We start from the raw sequence: 22,278 nt of genomic DNA, 5'->3' as shown, positions 1-22,278 counted from the left end.
TGAAGAAGGGAGATGTTGAGACCAAGAAGCATGGGAACATTTTAACACTTCAATGGAAAGATAAATGTCCTGTCGCTTTGCTTAGTACAGTACATAAAGGTGAAATGAAATTCAATGGAAAGGATGATTACAAAACTAAACAACCAATAACCAAACCCTATATGGCTTTAGATTATACCCTCAAATGAGGCTAGTTGACAAAAGTGATATGCAAAGTAAACAAATTAATTGCCTTCTCTTTACCCCTAATTGATATCTCAATTTTGAATTCTTATAACAGTAAAAACTGGCAAGAAAATATCACTAAGGCAGTTTATTTACAATGTAATTTACCAATTATTGGAAAGGTATGGAAGTGTGACAAGACCTTTTCCAGGAAGACATAGCCTTACTGTTCCTTATAAGACTTGATGACAAAGAAGCATTTTCTCAGCACTTTTTAGAAAACATTTCATCATCAGGAGCTAGAAAAAGTAAACAAAGACAACATCATGTATGAATGCACACAACAAGAAAAGAAAAGAAAAGAAGGGAAAGATGGTGACTACCTGGTATAAAGAATGTAGAGAAGCAATGTACATTGGAAAACACTTTTGTGACTTTCATACCTTAAAAATTTTGAACTTGTAATAAATAAGTATTATGCTTTTCTTTTTATTTTCTTTCATATTTTGTTCAAAATTCATAATAAACAATTTTTAAGATTATGTTTAAGAAATTTTTTCCCCAATTTTTTACATCTGTGATGAGCTGCTGCCTACAACATTATTGCTGTTTAAGGGTTAATAACAAATTTTTGGTCTTATACCAGATTTATTCTGATAAAAAACTTTTCAACTTCCATATTAAAACTGACAAAATGAGCATTACACATGACCATGTTAGTATACAATACTGACTAAATAAAATTTTACAAATAACACTTACTATTTCATCTCCTGGCTTACACATATCACATAAATCTCCTAGTAAAATTGCATCTTTAGACCTTGGCAACCTGCCAGCAGCTATCTTTCCAGGGCTTTCTTGAAGCATGATACGCTGATAGTTCTGGTAAACAGTCTGTTTGAGAGAAACAATCTAAACATTAATTTCTGTATGATATTTTTGGTGAACAGACTTTAGGAGAGAAACATAATCATCACTAGGTTATTGTATGGTAGTTCTTGTAAATAGTCTACAGCTGGGAAACAATCTGTTAACTAACCTATGATATGGTAGTTCTGGTAAATAATCTGTTTGAGTGGAATAATTTAATCACCAAGTTACTGAATATTATTATTTAATAAACAGCTCATTGGAGGAAAACAAACTCATCACTAAAATACTGTATAATAGTTCTATCTTGTTTGCTTGTTGTTAAGCACAAAGCTACATAATAGGCTACTTCTCTTTTACCACTGAGGGGTGACATTTCTGAAAAAAAAAACAATTTGTTGCAGAAAAACATTCTAATCATTAAGTTGCTGCATACTAATTCTAATAAACATTCTGTATGAAAGAAGTGACCTGATCACAAACTAAAAAAACAGTAAAGGATTGTGAATAATGAATATTTACTTAAACGAAATTTTTGATGTACACAGTTATTTGAGATACTTAGTTCTACACTTCTTACATATGTTTTAACTGTAATTAGCTGAAAATGGTACTACAAATCATGAGAAAGTAGATTATGTTAGACAAAATATCAAATCTGGTAGCATAACTCTTTCAACTTATATTTAAACAACTAACAAACATATCTAATAAAATATGACCTTACATTTAATCCATGTTGCTGATGTGACACTTTGGACAATATGCAATAAACTAAAACATTAAAGCTGCCATACACATAATAATCTCAGTTCTAACCTCTTCCATATTGATTGTGAATGGACCTGTGCTCTGACACTCAGGACACGAGCCTGGTTTGATTTCGTGGCTTTGACTTTGAACAAAAGGTCCTAGGACATAGTTGCACTTATTACAATCATACTTAATTAGAGAAAGCTGAGGTAAAATCCCAGTGGTACTGGTCACTACACCACTAGTTCGAACCAGTTGATTCAAATGGAGTTGTCTGAAATTAGTAATAAGGATAGTAAAGATTTATTAAATTCAGTAATTCAAACAGTTATCAACATTTGAAAACAATGCATTTATTATCATTGAGGAATAAAGTTAAACTATTCAAATTTTTTATTTTATTTTTTTTATTGAAGAGTTAGAAGTGTCCAACTCATAATGATATAGTTAAGTTTTGCTGGTTTTGAGAAAATTGATGCATACTTATAATTAAGCCTACAGACTTTGCCTCTTTTTAAAACTTCTAACTTGGGGTCCTTCTATATGACTAACCATGTGACCTATTTATACTTATTTGAAGTATTTATAGATTTAATACCTCTTTCAATATAGTGTGTATATCTTCACAAAATTTTACAATATTTAACTTAATACTGTAAGTTTTAACATAAAAAAATTATATTTTTTCATGAATTATTTCTCATAAAATTAAATAAAGATTTGTCCATAAATATATTGGGTATTTGTTTTGAATAACTTGTGTGCAAAGCAATTTTCATATTAAAATTAAAAGTAATTTTCCTCATCTCAAACTTCCTTTGTGTAACCCTACCTCCTAAATACATTTCAAATGTTTTTTAAGTAAAACTTCATAGTTTATATGCTATTTTTTCTAACCAAACTCAAAATGGGAATGGTAAATCTGACTGACCTTGTAACCACACACACACACACACACACACAAAAATCAAAATAAATATAAATTACCATTTTTTCTTTCTATAATGACATCATTGGTAGTATAAAACCATATACATTTATCATAATTATTTTTAAAGTTTCTAACAGTATGCATCTATTCATAATTAAATTTTGTTGTTTTATTGCCCTTTGAACCATGACCAACTACTGTACATGCTTATAAGTTGTAATTCACTCAAGGAATGTATAGCTCATTACTCTTACATAACATTACCTATGAGCTACTACAACCAGTAAAAGCAGCTCATATGGGAGCCTCACTGAACATTTTTATTTCATAATTATTTATTTTACTTAATCTAATCTTAACAAACCTAAAAATAATCTTTATTTTTGCATTTTAGTTGCTTTTGTAATTATACATAAAGAATAAACATGAAAAACAAGAAATAAGACCTATCAAATCTTTTTTCCCACTTTTGGTTGTCGAAGAGAGTTAACTATTTTTCTTTAAACTATTCATAGTATTGCAATCAATTTTTATTTAATTAAATGATGCTCTAAACAATATATACTAAGATGCAAACAACAGAAAATTCCTTTACTTCTTAAATATTTTCTGGCTTCCTAACTTTACAACAGCAGTCATTACAAATTCATTCAAGGTAGCTGTTAACTTTCTCACAGAAATGCTGTTTGTACTTTTAGTGAAATTGACATTTAACCGTATAGAACATAACACTATACAACACATGATTTGATATGTAAAAACTTTCAGTTTTTATTGGTCATAGATAATGTATGTAATTAAAGGTAAAAGTGAACTAGTAACAAATTACAAAAGAGAGGATATGATAGGTGGGTATGGTGGGCAAGTCTGATTTTCTACTCGATAGCTCAGTAACCAAACAAAGTTAAAGACTATAATAAATGTGGTTTATCTGAGCAATGATGATTTTACAAAGATTAATTTTCATTTAATTTCACACTTTTTCAAGAGGTGGTGGATAAAATAGGGATGATGACATGCTAAGAAAAAATGTAACATGTCACAAAAGGGGAAATTCAGGATTTTTTTTCAAATATTTCCTTGTAGAATTAATAAACTTAAAACATGTGTGTATATATATATATATATATTATTATTATTATGATTAAAATATGGATTATTAGCTAGGATGTAATGCTATTCTAATTGGTACAACACAAACAAAAAGTAGTTTAATGAAATTTTAAATGTAAAATACTAAAACTTGGCGTTATGCACAGTAAAAAACTACTCCAGTGGATAGGATTAAGAACTTAAAACATAATTCAACTTTTTCTGGAAATTTTATGTCTGCAATTAATGTAAGAGTGTAGAAACAAAGAAACTTTTCAGGCATTTCTCTGAAACTTTACAGACCAACCTTAAACTGCGAATTTCTTCAACCAAGGGTAAATCTGAGATGCGAACATATATCTCTTTTGCAATTCTTTCATACTGAGGAAACATACTGAGAACTACATCTTTTGCTGCCTGATCAAACACTTTTAACATTTCTGCTGGAGCTTCTGGAAGAAAGTAGGCTAGAACCTGTTCTTCTGAAGCAAGTATGTTGTAATCAACCTCAAAGCTATGTTTGTTATCTGGAAGGCAAATAAAACTTTATTGTAGAAACAAAAATAACAATGTTATTAAGACAGAAAAACAAAAGAAAAAGAAGAGGTAAACAGTTCTAATGCCACACATTTTAACTATTTCTCTTATAAAGTTAAGTAAAACATGTTTTTGTTAGTAATATTTTTCCAAACACTTTTAGCTTCAAATAACTTAAAGCTCTTACCTTCACACATTTGACGTATTTTCTCACGGTACAAATTATGGCCTTTAGCATCAACAAACGTTCTCAGAAAGTTCTTGAAACGGTTATAGATTTCTGTTCTCGGCCCTAGCAAAGATACCCATTCCCGTACAGAATGCCCACGCATATCCTCTAAGTTTTCTATACTTTCTACCATCTAAAAATACATAACAAAATTTCAGGTATTCATATTTCTGAAGCATTACTTTTAACTAGAAAAAAAATGTATGAAAGTTAACTTTTCCTTTAGTAATTTCTATCAATTCTGAAAAAAGCAGACTTACTTAAAATTATATTTTATTAGTGAAGATATATATATTCTTTTCTATACGAGAGGAATAATATGAACCTCAGAAAATGAATTTCTGTGAAAGAAATAGTGCAACAGATTCACCTGCACACTTGTCTAGAAAAGTCATTTACTTATTCAGAAGAAAATTTGTTGAAATACTTAAATTTTGATACCTAGCACAAACATATGTAACAATTTTTTAGAATTGAGTCAGCATTATAAGTACAATTAGATTTAGTATTATTCAGCCAATACTGTGAAACAGCCATTTTAAAGGTTGTTATAAATGAGCAATTTTTTTTTGTGCCATCATTTTGTTTCATGACGATTTCTACCATTAAGTATCATTGTACGTAATGAGGTACGTATTGGAAAGTAATACAAAAAATAAAATTTCCTAATTTTATTCTTGAAGATATTTATTTCAAACACTGAATATTTTACTTGGGACATAGTAATTTGGAGTAAAATAAGGTTGAAATATTTTGCATGTAAAAGCTAAAGCTTTATGTTCAAAGAAGCTGCAACATATTGATAATAAAACTAACTTTTGGAAATATGTGAATAACCCCTTTGAATAAACAATCACAAAAATAAAACACATTAAGTAGAAAATGTTGTCCAGTAAACCTATGTTTAGTTCCTAAAATTTTAACAGTGCAATACCACCACATTAGGCTTACTGTTGGAAAAAATTAGAGCTTTTCTGAAGATAAAATTTCATGCAGAAACTGTTAATAATGTAAAAATTAAGGACCTAACATTTTGATGAAAAATTCTTCATGAAAATGAAAAAATTCACAAAGTGTTAGGAATGGATAAAAGTCCCAAAATCACACTTTAAACCAGTCAAGATCAATGTCCTTATTTACAAAATGAAAGATATAGTTTAAAAACAGAATACTCAAACTAATTAAGATATTACAATGAAAGTGAAAATATATCCTTTTGCCAAAAATCTAAAGCTGAGAAGAGTCACTCTTCCAGCCAGACTTTTAAATCAACATTTCCATGAGACAGAAAACCAAAGTAGAATCATTGCTACTATGTCTGACCCCACATCTGACAAGTTCTCTGATACAGCAACAGAACAGTAGACTTTTACTGTTAGTCTGCTTGAATATTGTTTTGGAAATTAATATCCATGTATAATGGGAGGCTGCAAAAAAATTTAAGATTTGTGGTTCAACAATGACTTCTTTGTCCTTCGCAAAAGGTTGCTAAAATTAAAATTGCAGTGTCAAGTTAAAGTACAAAACTATGGCCATAAGCATGAAGATGGAGAAAGTAAGTCCAAGTGCAATACAAGAACTAAAACCTAATTGTTGTAATTTACACTGTATATGAAATACTGAAAAGGGTTAACTGGTTCAAAAGCCCTCCAAATATACTGTATAGTGTTAACTTACTTCTTCTTCTTCAGGAATAGCCCCTTCAGCGGCACGCTCAGCTAATCTTCTTTTCCTAGCAGGTCGTTCTTCATCATCATCTGACTCATCTACAAAAATAGTCATTTCACAGATAAGTATCACAGTTCTAAAAAAATTTATAGTATATATTTTTTAAATGTAGATCCCATTCTTAAAACTGAAAACATGTAGATACAATAAACCATTTTGTGTGTCCTGGGAAATAATATTGGAAGTTATGTAACTGAGGGACAACAAAGACAACTGTGTATTTCATAAATATTTCATTTAGTACAACCATGGCGAAGGCCTTTACTGGTGAGACCATGATTGTAGTAAATAAAATATTTGTGAAATATACAATCATTTGTTTTCTTAAAATCTGTAATTATGGAATATATCATAGTACTGACACTTTCAGCTATTAAATTATATAAATAGTTGAGATTTCCCATTGTTTTCACCAACAGATGCAGCTTATTGATTAACAAACCTTTATCAGCAAAGTAACATAAATCATTACCTTTAGCATTCACTGTACAGTATAATAAACAGTAACCCACCCTTGGTTAACATATTACCATGTCATTTGTAAATCAAAAAACCATGGACCACAAAAAAAAAAAAATTTCACTAACACACCACCTACAATACAAATAAATTACTTACCATATAAAAGACCCCGTCTCATACGTCCAGTCACTCTTCCTTCTTCACGGTCCCTCCTTCGAAGTTCTTCTTCTGCAGCACGTCTATCTCCTTCAGATATCATACTATAATCTGATTCATCGAGCATAGCAGGATCATATGTATCAAGAGCAGGTATAGGTCGATAATCACTAAAATACCCAGAGAATATTACATAACGTATAGGTCAGTAAGTACTCAAACAGGCATGAACTATCCAGAGCAGGTACAGGTTAATAATGATTAAAATAGGCATTATACTTACCACATGCTGGAAGTATAGACTGAAAATTACTGGCAGACAAAAAATATGTAAAAAACTATAGTGCAATATCACTTCCAACTCTTTGAATGCTGATATGGAAAATAAACTAAGTAAGACCATCTATAAACTAAAACAAAAGCATCATGCTTTACCTATTTAGAAATACAGCCTTTCACATCTATATACATACTGTTGTAATCTATAATTTTCCTTGTTTTGATTTAGATGTTGGCTAAAGATCATGTGAAATTAAAATCAAGTACATTCATAAAAATAGTCTTAGAATAATAGGAAAGTTTACAGCGACTAATATCTAGGCATGGGCACCTTACTTATAAATAAGCAGTTCAGTACAGAAGTAAAATATCAATGATAAAAAGAAAAGTTATCAAGTAGTTATTCACTGACAGTTAATGCTTCTGCATATTAACTAGTAAGTTAGTCAGCATTTATCATAAATAAATCAAACTTCTTTTAAACATTATTAGCATACTAGCAGAATGCCACCCTACAGGTGGCTGTCCAGTCAGGATCTTAGTGAGCTGAACAGTGTGCTTCTCTGCCACAAAATTGCTCCTGACTTCTTATAATTGCATCTTGATCAGTATTATTTATGTGCTTCTCCTACCTTCTTTTCACCAGATAACCTCATAACTTGGTGAGCAAGTCCCCACCTTTTGTTTGCTCTTTCTTTCTGGAACTTGGATCCTAACATTTCATTTTCCTTCTCAAAATTTCAGAATTTCTGTGATAAGTCACTCTTTCATTTTGCAATTTCTGGCATCATGATTTTTGATGTTTTTGATCAATATTAAAGTAAAAAAAAAATATTAGCATAATATACAAATATCAAGTTACAAAAAAAATCCTGCAAATTTGTGTGCAACAATCTCTGTACCTTGCAAATTCTTCAGTCATAGAACAATTCAATCTAATCAAAAACAACTTGTGTGAATAAAGGGTGCAGCCAAAAAATGGATGAGTGTGCAACTTAAAGAAATGAAATTAAAATTGACAGCCTAGCTAGTAGATACACTTGAAGCACTGATTAAAATTTCATACAAGTGTTCATTAATTAATCAGCTAAGTCATTTTTTTATCAAATTTTTACACATTTTTTACACATTTTGGGTAAAATGTGTAAAAAAATTTAATTGCACTTGACACCTATTTGTAGGTTATAAGCATCTATCAGCATAACAAACTAAAAAAAGAAGTACATTTTTCTATCAAAAGAAAGAAACAGGAAAAACTTCTATCTTTATTGAAGATTTTATATATCCTATTTATTTCTTAATAGATTGCCCTGAAATCTAATATGTGACGTAAGGATCCAGTAGAGCACATCCACTGAAAATGTGATAGTCTGGATTATCATTCTGAGCTACAAAAAGTGGAAAATTACTGAACTGTCACTCCTGTGTGTCCTTCAACAGGTTGTTTTGATTCGTAGCATAGATTTGGCTTCTCCAGCAGAAAAAGTTACTTTTCTTCTGAAACATCACAAGGATTCTCCACAAGAAAGACTCACTTAAAAGTATCCTTAAATTAAGTTTGTTGATAATAATAAATGTACAAAATTAATCTACATTATTCAAAATTAAAAAAGTACTATTTCTCCATTAAAGAAGCAATTAAGGAAAAATGTTATAAAATAAGGTCCTCTTATTTTTTTAAATTTTAGCAAAAATCTTTTAACATTTTCCATGTTGGTGCGATATAAAGCTGCAATTAACTTATTTCTTAAAAATTGGGCACATATGCTAAAAAACTTTTTTCCTCTTTATAAAAGACCAAATTGTAATGTGACTAAGAACTTCCCCTTGTGACATCGAAAAAATCATTTAAAGTTTCATCCAAATCAGACTTATGCTGTTTAAAACATTTTGCAGAGAGATGAGCATTAGCTTCTTAATATGTATAGATTAGGCATAAAGTAGATACAAGGCTTATATTGAAACGTTTGAATGTAAACATAGGCCTATCACTTCCATCAAAATGAATACAGCCTCTAGAAAACATTACTGAAGAAATAAATTCATTATCATTACTTAATGTGGAATTTCCATTATTTCTATCAATAATCCAAAAGAACACCCCTCAACATCAGAACATTTTACAAATACCACTTAAATAAATCCTTAAAAGCATTAAATTTAAGCACAAATAATATCATCCAAACCATTCAACAAAGCAGATATTTGAATCAATTTTTTCTTTCTCTTTCAAGCAAGTACAAATTTGCTCTGAGGTTTCCAAGGATTTAGAAGATGCTTCATTTACTACACAAGTTTCTACTTAAGCAAGTATTTTTTCTAGTTCAAAATACAACCAAAAATACTTTAAAATATTTGCTCCTTCCACTACATCCAGATACTCTTAGGAGATTTGAAACCTCTCAACAATCATTACTTGTAGCTGTTTTAGTTCAGGCTAAGATGATCAATTATGATATCAAACTGAATCAAAATTCTTTACACTTAACAAAGATAAGATAACAAACTAGAAATTACATTACACTTCTAACATATAATCTGTAAAAATATTCAAAAATTCTATAATTTATGCACTTGTAATCAGTATTTTTAGGTCTTAAAAGTTTTCCCTTTATTAAGTAATGCAAATGGATAATAATGACTAATCTCTTATTTGTCCTCTTCTTCCAAAACAAAAACTAATGTCAATAAAAACAGCATAGTTTCACATTTTCTGTTTCAAACATCATTTAACAATGTTGGCAGCTTTCTAGTAGCAGAATTATCAATAAGGGTTACTGAAGTGTTGACAATTATTTACATTAATATTTGTTATTTTGCCTTTTTCAATATTTCAACTTGTTATTCATGTAAAATCAATATAAACAAAACATTTTGAGACACCTTATAATTAAAAAAAAACAATGGTATGCCATTATTATAAATATATTTACTTTAGGGAAGCCATCATAAAAGTTTAACGTGCGTAAAGTTGTGCATCAGTTACTTAAATGGAATGTTACAAACCATCACTGTTAATTTACTTTTGAATAAATGCATTTCAAAACTAAACATTTAATAATTTTATTTTACCACTACCATACAGCAAAACACTGAACTGTCTACTAAGCAGAAAACATTATAAGACTACTAAATATTACCAAAAAGCATATAACCAAAAACTCAAGAAATGGCTCATATAAACATTATATGTTAAATATAACAAGGGAAAGATATAGCAAAGCAAATTTATGCTTTCTTCTTAAAAAACAAAATTCTGGAGCTAGGCCTGCAATTGGAAGCTCAGTGCAAGCAAGAAAATACAAACAACTACAAGTTAGTATCACATCATACACAATATTCACACACTACACAAATTGTTACCACATGCATAGATCTTCAGGTGGAGTACTCCAAGTTTCCAAGGTGTTTTTGGTTTTTTTAAATAAGATAAAGTATACTTTGTTGTGCATTTGAATACATTCAAAGTACATACCTTCTTAATTCTACAATGTAATATTATCATTCTTATCATGCCTGTTCTGTATGCAAACTATACCAGAAGAGCTTAATCACAATTAACATACTAAAATTGAAACTTCCAGTTCTTGGAACAATATGTATTCTTTTACAGAAATGAAATGATTAAACATTACACATTCATAAAATACAAAATAAACCAACTTATAAACAACCAAAGATCTCTTCCAGTTTAATAACAGTTAGAGTTCTTTATTTAATATTATTTACCTTGAATCAAACTTTCAAAACTTTAGAGTTGGTTGGTGTTTTATGTCACAAAGCAGCTAGGCTATCTGTGCCAAACATCCAGTAAAATGTTAAAATTAAAGTAAAATTAGGAAATTTATAAAAGGAAATTAAGGTAAAATAAAACAAAATTATAAACCATAAAACCAATGTTTATATCTAATCTACAGCAGTAAGAGAAAAACTACAGTAATACAAGTTGTAGAGGACTTTCTGTAGCAAAGCTGTAATTATCATAACTCACCAGGAAGACTAACAGGTAAGTACAAAAACCACCTCAGTCACCTGAAGCTGGCCTTTCCAGTCTTGGTTCCGAGTTATTTCACATTATGGCTATTTTCAAAAAGTAAAAAATTTTCAGACTTGTAACAACATTTTAATAATAACTTGTCAGAATGTCTAACAGGTAGTTCAAACAGCAGCATTAGTCGCCTGAAGTTGGCCTTTCCAGTCCTGGTTTAGAGTTATTTGACTTTACGGCCATTTTGTAATTTCAAATCGAACTAGATGGACTTAGATTCTTAAAAGGGAATCTCATTAAAGAAGGTTTAATGTATCAATTAATAAACTTAAATGGCATTAAAAAGATTGATGGCCTTTTAAAAAGCTAAAAACATTTACAAGGTGAACAGTGTCACCATCACCAATAACACTGTCTAACATTATGGACAAACTATGGTGAAAATAGCGCCATCATTGAGAGTCAAAATGACTACAAGAAAGTAAAATGTGCCTTATTGTAACCCGAGTGTTACACATCAGTTCCAGATAAAAGAAAACGATTTTAAAAACTGTGACCAATGCGTAGTCATGTAAACTTCCCCTTCTGATCCTTATGGAAGCAAGATGGCCAAAGTCCAATATAGGGTTTTATTTGGAAAAGCTTGTTTTCACGTTGCTCATTCCAAGTCAACTGCCAACTAACACGGAGCCAAGTGTTGAATACAGGACCACAGTCCATGTATGAAACAGGCACAGTGGTGATAGTTCCAGAGCAGATATACTCAGCTGTGGCGTAGGCGAGTTCGTTCCCACAAATACCAACATGGCTTGGTATCCAGAAAAACTAGAGAGAAGTAGATGTTAAAGATAATTGGGCCAGTTGGTTTTGAATATCAGTGAGAACAGGGTGTGAACTAACATGAAGCAATTCCAGGGCCAGTAGAAAACTAAGCGAGTCATTATAAATAGTGCAGTTTGAATACTGCTTAGCTTCTATGTGATCCAGGGTAAGAGAAATGGCATACAGTCCAGCAGTGAACACAGAAGCTGTAGGCGCGATTCTGAGTGCAACCACCGAACCACAACAAACCATTGCAGAGGCAACACAGTCACCTGATTTTGAACCATCTGTATAAATTGGAATGGAAGAATGGTTCGAAAGACATTCAGCAAATAGCAGGCAATATTTCCAATCAGGAGTGTCTACTTATCTCAGATGACTTAAAGATAGGTCACATTAGGGGACTGTAAGAAGCCATGGTGAGATGGGCTGACAAGTGGATACAGCAATGTTATCCAAGGACAGATCCAATTTATCCAACTGAGCCTGGATACGAAGGCCAAAAGAAGCAATGGCAGACTGTCTGTTCTGAAAAAGCATGGTCCACCGAGGAAGGAAAACACAATCCCAGGTTGGATGTTTTGGTAAGGAACAAAATTTCAAAGCATATAGTAAAGACAGTTGCAAACAATGGAGGTGCAAAGAAGGTTCATGAGACTCTATGAATACGCTCCGAACAGGGGAAGTGTGGAAAGCCCCAGTGCAGAATCAAAATCCTTGATGATGAATGGGGTCCAGCATCTTTAAGGCCAAAGTCCTGGCAGAGCCATAGACCAGTGATCCATAGTCAAGTTGCAATCAAGTAAGAGCACAATATATCTTTAGCACAGAACATCAATCTGCTCCCCAGGTAATGGTAAAGAGGACATGGAGGATGTTCAGCCCTCTTGAAAATTTAACCCATAGATGCTTGATGTGTGGTATAAAGGTCAGCTTACAGTCAAAGATAAACCCCAAGAACTTCGTCTCAAGGACCATGGGCAGCACAACTTCACCAATATGGAGTTCAGAATCAGGGTGAATACCCCATTGGTGGCAAAAGTGCATGCAAATGGTTTTAGAAAGAGAAGTTAAAGCCGTTTGCAATGGTCCACTTCAGTAAATGACTGAGGGCAGTCTGTAGCTGCTGCTCAATATACCTCATGTTCGAGGACTGACACGAGATGTGAAAGTTGTCAACATAGAGCCCATTTGCAACAATAAGAGAGAGTTGTTCAGTAATGGCATTAATCTTTATACTGAAAAGTGCAACACTAAAATGCATCCCTGACAGACTCCAAATTCCTGTAGAAAAAAATGGGAAAGTGTTGGACCCACATGAACTTGGAATCTCCTGTCCATTAAAAAATATTTAATAAAAATGGGCAAATGGCCATGCAACCCATATATATGGAGGTCTCGCAAAATGCCATACCTCCAAGTAGTATCATAAGACTTCTCAACGTCAAAGAATACTGACAAGATGTCATTTGAGAAAGGCTTCTCTGATGGATGTTTCAAGTCGATTCAGGTGGTCCACGGTGGAGCGCTGTCGTCGGAACCCACACTGGGTGGTCGAAAGGCATCAGGATAAACATTCTCCTGCCAGATCCGGTTAAAAACAAGCAGAAGAACAGTAAGAGAAGCAGGAGATAGATGGCGCAGTATTTCATAGTGTACATCATCAGGTCCAACCGTTCGAAAGGACAGAGGTATTTCTTCTGCCAAAGTCTTGATGGCAAAGAAGGTGGAGGAAGAAAAAGAAGTGATGGATACCCAGCAAAAGCTTTCACCTAGAGTATCAGTGATGCTCCAGATATCAGCTACTTCCTGGTCATCAGAGAGCAAGATCAAGAGGGGGACGGAATTATACTGCCCACTGACCTTTCGAATGTTGTCCCATATGACTTTGGAACTGGTGGTAGAAGATATGTTGATTGTGAACTTAATTCAAGAGTCCTTCTGGCTTTGATGTCGTACCCATGTGCATGGGCTTGCTGGAAAGCAATGCAGTGGGAGAGTGTGGGATACCTAAAAAAAGTGTCCAGGTCAGTTTTTTAGCCTTCCATGCCATGTAGCAGATAGGATTTCACCACGGATAAGGATATCATGGAAAACGTGTCAAGGTTTTAGGAATACACTGAGCAACTGCTTGTATAATACAGTCGGTTACTGCTGCCACACAGTTGTCTACCAATGACTTACAGGCAAAGGCAGAATCAAGTTCTGTGAGAGCAGTGAAAGAGGGCCAGTTTGCTTCATCCACCTTCCACCGGGGCCCGTGGGTCGAGTGGCATAAACCACTGCCAATCTCTCTCAAAATTACAGGAAATGATCACTGCCTCGAGGATTATTGTCAATTGTTAACCCTCCAAGAAAGAATAGTCAAGGGGAGCCAATTGAGAGGTCAATAGCAGTAAAGGACTGACTCGGTGCATGAAAATAAGTAGAAGAGCCAGTATTGAAAAGAGAAAGGTTGTGATCATAGAGCATATGCCCAATGGAGCAATCCCTCCTATAAATATCAGCACTTCACAAGAAGGGATATCTATTAAAGGATGAAAAAGGGAGATGGCAACTGTTCAATGAGAGCATCAAGGTTTGAGTCATCATAGATCTCTCCAGGCAATAGGTAGAGAGAACAAATACTAATGGTATGACCTAACAAAACAGGGATGGCTACAGCCTCTAAGGGTGTGTCAAGTGACAAAGACAGGGTGGGCACATGCTGATCAACCAACAGTGCCACCCCTCCATGCACTCATCCATCACACAGCCTGTCATTTCTGTACAAAGAAAACTGCCAAAAGGTGACTGTATTGGCAGGTTTCAGAAATGTTTCCTGTAAGGAAAGACATACAGAATAGTAGGAAGCAATCAGTGTTTTGATGTCATCCAGATTAGAACATAAACCTCGACAGTTCCATTGTATAAGGGTGACCATTTTTAGTTATGTGTAGGTGAATTGGGTGGAGAACACTTCTGTTTACAACCACATCTTTTTTCTTTACTGTCTTTATTTGAGGAAGGTCTATTGACCTCCATGGATGCTACCCTAGGTCGATTCAGCAGATCTTTGCTGTTGGAAAAGGATTCCACGGACTAAGAACGTGTACGAATGATCGTTTTGCATCTTGGGGTGGGAGAATAAGATGTATACAAGGAAATACCTTACCCAAAACCAAAGGAAGTGGATCTTGAGATTTGCTGGAATGTATGTAAGGGATAGAGATGAGTGTTGAAGTTGATTGATCAACCTTTTTAACCATGAAGGTGAAAAAACTTTTCATTTGTTTTGAGAATGATTCTTTTGGAGGCACAGAGAGATCCATCTGCAATCCAACTATACTAGTGGAACAAAGTGCAGCAGCATACATCTGAGATGAAGAGATGGACAGCAATTTGTGAGCCTCAGGATAAGTAATGTTATGGATCATTTTCAAACATTGTACCTGTTTTTCTTCCAACTATTTAGGTCAAGAACAAACGTATGACGGGTGAGAGCCATTGCAATTGATGCAGTAAGGGTCTGTTTCATACTTATAGGTATCATAGTCCTTGCCATTGCAAAGAGCACACATCAAGGAACCACGACATAATGTCTTCAAGCGACCGAACGGCTGACACTGGAAATGTATGGCCGTACTTTGCAATTAAGATAACCTGCCTTGATGGTGGCAGGTGGACATGATGACCTAAATGTGAGAATGACAACATTGGTTGGCATCATAATTCCATCTTTGCAAGTGGATATATGCCTCACTGCAGAAACTCCTCTGGTGGAAAACCAGCAAGAATCTGCAACTCGGGATGCTCTTCAAATCCCTTACAACAACAATTCCTCATGATGAATTCAAATTAGCATGAGGCGTAACGTCAATAGGTATATCCTCAATTGTCTTTGAATGCAATAGGAGTTCACTGTGTTGGGATGTGGATGTTTCCACCAATATGTCACCAGATCAAAGCTTCTTTACTGACTTTGAAGAACCAGCAAGTCCCTCTGGTCCCTTCTGAATGAAAATGGGAGACATTTGCCCTAAAGGTGTGTCTGAAAGTGAATGCAATATAAGAAAATACCAATGGTGAGGATTGCTGCTCAGAATCTTCAAGACATGGTCATTTACCTATACACTGTTTTTTTCACTATTTTATTAAGATTTTTATTTGGAGCATCCTTAATAAAGAAAGGGAGATGTCAGTTCCCACTGACCCCACCCACCATAGAAACCTATGAGGGGATGCACTACAATGTCAAACAAGGAAACTGCACCAACACCAGTGTTTCGTGAGCACTATACCCAAACACCAGCATCAGATACAATGTCCACAACACCTGCTGAGAACATCTAACACCGGTATTTGGTTGACCCTAGCTAGAGTGGACCAGCCGATTAGCTAAATGGGGGGCCACCCCAAGGCCACCCATCTACAGAAATTCAAGGCCAAAGTGGCATGTTAGAGTTGGATTCTCTCCTCCCCTTCACAGATTGCCACACATGACAAACACGTGGGGGGATGTTTAGATCCCAAAGGAGGTAAATTGAAATAACAGAACCTTCCCTTGAAAGTCCTGTCACCACATACAGGAATCCACATAGAGGGGATATAATTTTACAGTTACACAAAAGTTCTTGTACTAGTACCCTCAAGTTAATTAAATTATATTACATTTTCATAGTTAAAGATAAATCACTAAATACTTATAATGGTAAATAACAAATGTTTATGCATTATTTTTCTCTTTTAAATTACTGGAAGTTTACATTTTGATCCCTGTATTTTACCAAGATAAACATCATTTTTGGCTACCTTAAGACAGTCCTGCAGGTAAACAGCAGGAGTAACTCTTTAAGTACCCACTTAACCCTCTTAAGTTCATACAGCATTGCCACGTGCCCTCCTCAGGAGGTATCTCCTCATGGCACAGCTGGATACAGAACAGCCTGTAACAAAACTTCTGCACATGAAGGAGAGCACTAAAAACCTATATGGTGAGCTCACCGCCCACCACAGGCATGTGTAGTAAACCCCAGATTAAGCACGGTAACCCTTCAAACCGTGATGAGGACTTACTGCACTCATCAGGTTTGCAGCCCTACCCTGTGTCAGCATTTTACAGGGACCTGGCCAACTCTATATCAGAGCAGGTCATGTTATAAATATGAATAATAGTACATTTGATAACAGCTATGGTTTGGCATCTGTGGGGTGCCAGGACATGGTAGCTTCCATGCGACCCCCTGGCAATGAAGGAAAGGATAGCCTTCCCTCAGGAATAGAGCAATTAAGAGATACCTATTCCAACACCAATTCACATACCCAAAGTGAATCTGGTGCAACTGACATTACTACCACTGGAGGTAGTAGCCAAACCACACAGGTGGACAGTACAAGTTATATTACCTTGTATAGCAAGGCAAGTAACGACCATACCACTTCCGTGGATGGTATAAACCCAACTAGTGACAGTTGCCAAAACACACAAGCAGAGGGCTTAAGTTATAAAATCTCACCTAACGAGAGAAATTGCAATTATTAACTAAGAGAAGGAGCAGATAGCTCCACAGAACGGGTAGACACAACAGTGCTTGTGAACTTACCAATTAGAAAAATGGCATGTGACTTGTGTCCACAAATTTACAGTTTTTTCCAAGGTTGTAGCCCATCTGGCAAATAAACATAGCTCTTGGGCACAAGCACATTGTAAATACTGTGGAGAAGACAACAGCAAACATCACGCTATTGCTGGTGATGTTTGTGGCAGATTCTTACAGCTTCAGCTGTGATATCTGTAAAATGAAATTTAAGACCATGTCAGGCTTATCTCTACATAAGAGACATCAGCATCCTACCATCAGAAACCCAGAGTATATACCATCTCAAGGAGTCAGGGTGCTGCTGGAGAACCCATACTGGGTAGTCTGAGGAAGAAATACAAACTCTCCATGATGTGGAAGTAGTATATTCAAGCCGAAAGAACATCATTGTTCTCTATGCAGAACATCTACCTGGAAACACTCCTAAGCAAGTCTCAGATTAGCACTGTGACTTAAATGAGGTTCAACTGCCCATCTATACTGATTCAAATACCACCAGGAGTCATGGAGATCCTGCTGATCTACAGTTTGAGGAACGCAATTGAAAAGGGATGCTTCTCCCTGAACAAATTTCTAAATTCTGTCTGTACTTAAATCAGCTGAAAGATCAAAATGGACTAAATGAAGCAACATGGCAGAAGGTTGAAACAATGACTAAACAATTGGATGACGAGCTTTCCCATTCGCAAGCGTCTTGGAACAATGAAAGATCCTTAAAGCAGACAATTAAAAACCCTAAACCTGCTTGAATACCATACAAGAGACGTCACCATCGAGTGGAGCATTTTAAAAGTTTCCAGAAAATGTCCAATTTCCAATTCAAATGCCTAGCTGAGGACATACTAGATGGCTGGGATTCTATCCAATGTAACTTCAGTAAAGACCACGAAAAAGACCACTACAATCAAGTCTATAGTGTAAATGATAACATCAATTTTGACAGATGCCCATTACCACCCAGGGCAAACAATACTAATATTCTGGAACCAATAACACCAGATGAAGTGAGAGCAGCACTTTAAGGTATGAAAAAAGGGGCTACAGGTCCTGATAACATCACTCTTCCATTCCTACTCAAACATCTTAAGTATGGCATAGATGTTTCCTTGACAAATGTGTTTAAATCTATGGCAATTTATCAGCTGCATTCCCTAATGCATGAAAGTCAATAAATCAGTGCTCATTCTGAAAGGAAAGAGTAATCTGCACTACACCAAAAACTGGAGGCTAATCACAATTTCGTCCATTGGGCTTCGACTATATTCCAGGATAATGGCTCACCTCCTCAAGCAGGCAGTGCAAATAAATCCCAAACAGCATGGATTTATTCCTCAGACTGGTTCTAGAAAGAACATCTTCCTGCTCCAGTCTGTCACGAGGAGGGCCAAGCAAAATGAGACTCTGGCTATGGCTTTCCTAGAGACTTGTGTAAAGCCTTTGATATGGTTGGCCACAAACACATCTTAGCCAGCCTTGCCAGATTCAAAGTTCATCCACATTTCATTCAGATTGTGGAGAACATATATTATGGTGGAACGACAACCTTTCAAGTATGTATGCAAAATACCAACCCAATAAAACCAGTTAAAGGTTTCAAACAAGGGGACCAATGTCTCCTATTCTGTTTAATAATGCCCTGGTCCCTCTTCTGTGAAAACTTGAAGAGAAAAGCCAAGGAATATTGCTAGGCAAGAGACTGGAACCAGTCTTAACCCTAGCATGTGCCAATGATATGGCAGTCCTAGCAAAAGACCATGCCAGTCTCCAGGCAATATTAAACATCGTGAATGAATACTGTTTGGGTAACAGCCTCAGTCTGAACATCTCTAAGAGTGCCTGGTTGTCTGAAAACACTGAAGAATAACATAGTTCCAATAAGGGTCAGTGAGGTTTGAAGCTATTTGTAAAGCTATACAGAGCTCTAGTTTAAAAAACCAAAATAACAAGCAAAGAAAACTCACATAAAGGATCCATCAGTTACATAAGAATTATTGTTGTTAATTGATGATGTGGTCAGTCATAACAGTCAATTTCTGTCCAATCTGTAAACTAAAAATATGTAATTATCATATGCTAAATCCTGTACAAGTTCCACCAAAATGGAATACATCCCAAAATTTTTCATCCTATCCCTGACACCAACCAAGGCACCTCTAGTTGAGTGAAAGATCCTGTGTCAAAATATTTCCTGTCAATATATTTATATTTCAACATATTACTCCTCCACACTTGTTACACTACAGCTATGAAATGATTTATATAAATCTAGCTGATGCCAATTTACTTTATTTTTGTCTGTATTTTGGTTAGAATCAAAACAACTACTTTATTTTCCAACTTACACATTAATTTATTCAATGATACTGTATATAAAATAATTTTTAATTTGATATTGTAATCAAAACAAAATGTAATTTTATTGATTTTTTTATCATAAAAATTATGTTTCACATATTTTAAGTATCAATAAAAATTATACTTTATGTGTATCATACAAATCATACAAAAAATGTGCTGTTACAGATTTCAAAATAGGCATTTGCAAACTTTCCTCGTCTATGCATTTACGCTTTGTTAACATCAATGCAAATGGCGGTTAATGTTAAACTGTCCTGCTTCTTTCTAAATAAATAAAAATTTGTTTTCATTCGACCAGCAGGGTTCTGTGGCACAGGGCCTTGGGCCATGGCCCTGTTGCCCCACCTCTTAAATATGGTCCTGCCCTCAAGGTATTATTGCTGTTTACAATTGTTGAGTAGGCATTGTCTTCTGTAGTAGTAACTAGTAGTAATTTCATGAAACAGATACAGAAACTCTGATGAGCAATAAAGTCAGAAATACTTATCGTCTTAGCCCATGCCTTGAGTTTTAGTATCATATGACTTCTTGTAACAATCAGAACAGACTTTGTGGTTTTTATCTTATTTCATGAAGTCTGTTTCCAGTTCATGTCATAAACGAGGTTTTCTCCCCAAGCAACACGCTCCATTTCTGACAGACTTTGAATTTTTCCTATCTGTTTTCAAAAATCATGGACGAGTTTTTCATTTACAACAAATTCCCTACTTACAGCACAGTTTGTTTTTCTGGCAACTTAGTCGATTACACAATGTGGAGGCATTTTGGAATTCAGTTATTGAATATGTCACTAAAATGACAATTAGAATACACATTGCAACCTTTATAAGCCTATCCTAAAATATCAAAACAAAGGCTATGTAATCGGTGATGACGAAAAAACCCACTTGTAAAGAAAAATATGTATGTAAAAACAGCTGGTTTGGGTTGAAAAAATTTTTACGTAGAGGAGCAAACAACGTTTCGACCTTCTTCAGCTGTCGGTCAGTTACCTCTTTCTTTCTTTGTGAACCTGATGACAACTGAAGAAGGTTGAAACGTTGTTTGCTCATCAACGTAAAAATTTTCTCAACCCAAACCAGCTGTTTTTACATATATAAAGGTTCTGTAAAGAGTACTATTTGGTGTGTCTAATTTCATCTCTTAACTTTGCCACGAAAACCCAGATGAACTTTTTCTTTGAACCAAAATATCCAAATAGAAAATATCCAGGCAAAAAAATTTCATTTGATTCCATATCAAGAGAATATGCAATGTGAAAAATTAACTCTCTTCAATGTCTAGAGGTTTAATTATGATACAAATTTTTTTTACAAGAAAATCAGTCCATAGATATCAGTTCTCTAAAAAACAAACCTATACAAAGATATAAATAACCTGTACATTACAAAAAGAGACATAAAACTTTGAGAAATTAAACTTTTTGAAGTAGACACGCCATTCAACAGTCACAACTCAGATACAATCACTTAGATACAAAAATATTTTCCCAATGCACCTGTAATGAAAATTTATTACAATGAGAAAGAAATAGCAGAATAAATACCAAAAGGTAAGTTATCATACAGAAGGTTTAACATGAATTGAAGAAAAGGAAATAAAATGCTACACAATAACTTTCATAAGCTACTTACATAGTTTAACTAGCAGATAGAAAAATGTCACTTTTGGTTAAAAATTTTGACGTAAAGGAACTCAAAATACTTTTGTACATTTAAGTGCAGTACTTTATACTGATAAATATTAAACAGTATGAAATAGTAGAAAGTATTGTATAATTGTATACAATACTCAGTAGGGTCTTTTTTGTTTTTACATATATTCCTAAATGAAATAACTATAGCTAATCAAATAACTTAACGTACTCTTCAAAGTTGTCACCAAACAGCTCTTCTCCATCTTCCTCCTCCTCTTGCACAGTACCCTCATCAACTTCTCCAACCAATTCTGATTCATCTTCAAAGGCTGGTAATTCCCTTCCTGGACTAGAAGTTATGGGATCTGGCCGTAGAGATCTTTGACTACTTCTTTCACTTTCTGATCTTACTTCGTCCTAAAAAAATAATTTTTAATTTTAAAATACAGGTATTATAATTATTTGTTATGAATAGTACAAAATAAAACTAAATACATATTTAAATGAAAGATTACACAAAAATATGAAAAAATCTTCATTCAATGCACACACATTAAACATATTGCAAAGCTTGTTTTCAATAACAATATGAAGTCTTACAAACTTTTAAAATATTACAAAACTCATCATTGAAGATTCGAATGGGCATCCAATAGTCAGTAATGTCTTAATTTTTGGATGCAAGTTTAA

General features: G+C 34.2%; 1 protein-coding gene across 2 annotated transcripts in view; it reads right to left on the bottom strand.

The window, feature by feature from the left end:
* Mcm2 (DNA replication licensing factor Mcm2) overlaps positions 1-22,278 on the bottom strand; it is a 76,600-nt gene that overhangs the window by 45,103 nt on the left and 9,219 nt on the right. For both annotated transcript variants that reach the window (XM_076506254.1, XM_076506253.1), the window contains exons 3-9: positions 21,818-22,005; positions 6,927-7,096; positions 6,258-6,346; positions 4,539-4,713; positions 4,122-4,341; positions 1,858-2,065; positions 928-1,062 (exon numbers count right to left, since the gene is read on the bottom strand). In XM_076506254.1, coding sequence (XP_076362369.1) covers positions 928-1,062; positions 1,858-2,065; positions 4,122-4,341; positions 4,539-4,713; positions 6,258-6,346; positions 6,927-7,096; positions 21,818-22,005 — 1,185 coding nt within the window. The remainder of the gene's footprint in view (positions 1-927; positions 1,063-1,857; positions 2,066-4,121; positions 4,342-4,538; positions 4,714-6,257; positions 6,347-6,926; positions 7,097-21,817; positions 22,006-22,278) is intronic.

This window comes from Tachypleus tridentatus, chromosome 6 (genome assembly GCF_004210375.1).
Source record: "Tachypleus tridentatus isolate NWPU-2018 chromosome 6, ASM421037v1, whole genome shotgun sequence".
NCBI lineage: Eukaryota > Metazoa > Arthropoda > Merostomata > Xiphosura > Limulidae > Tachypleus > Tachypleus tridentatus.
Note: the sequence above shows the minus strand (reverse complement) of the source record. Positions and strands in the feature narration are given on the sequence as shown.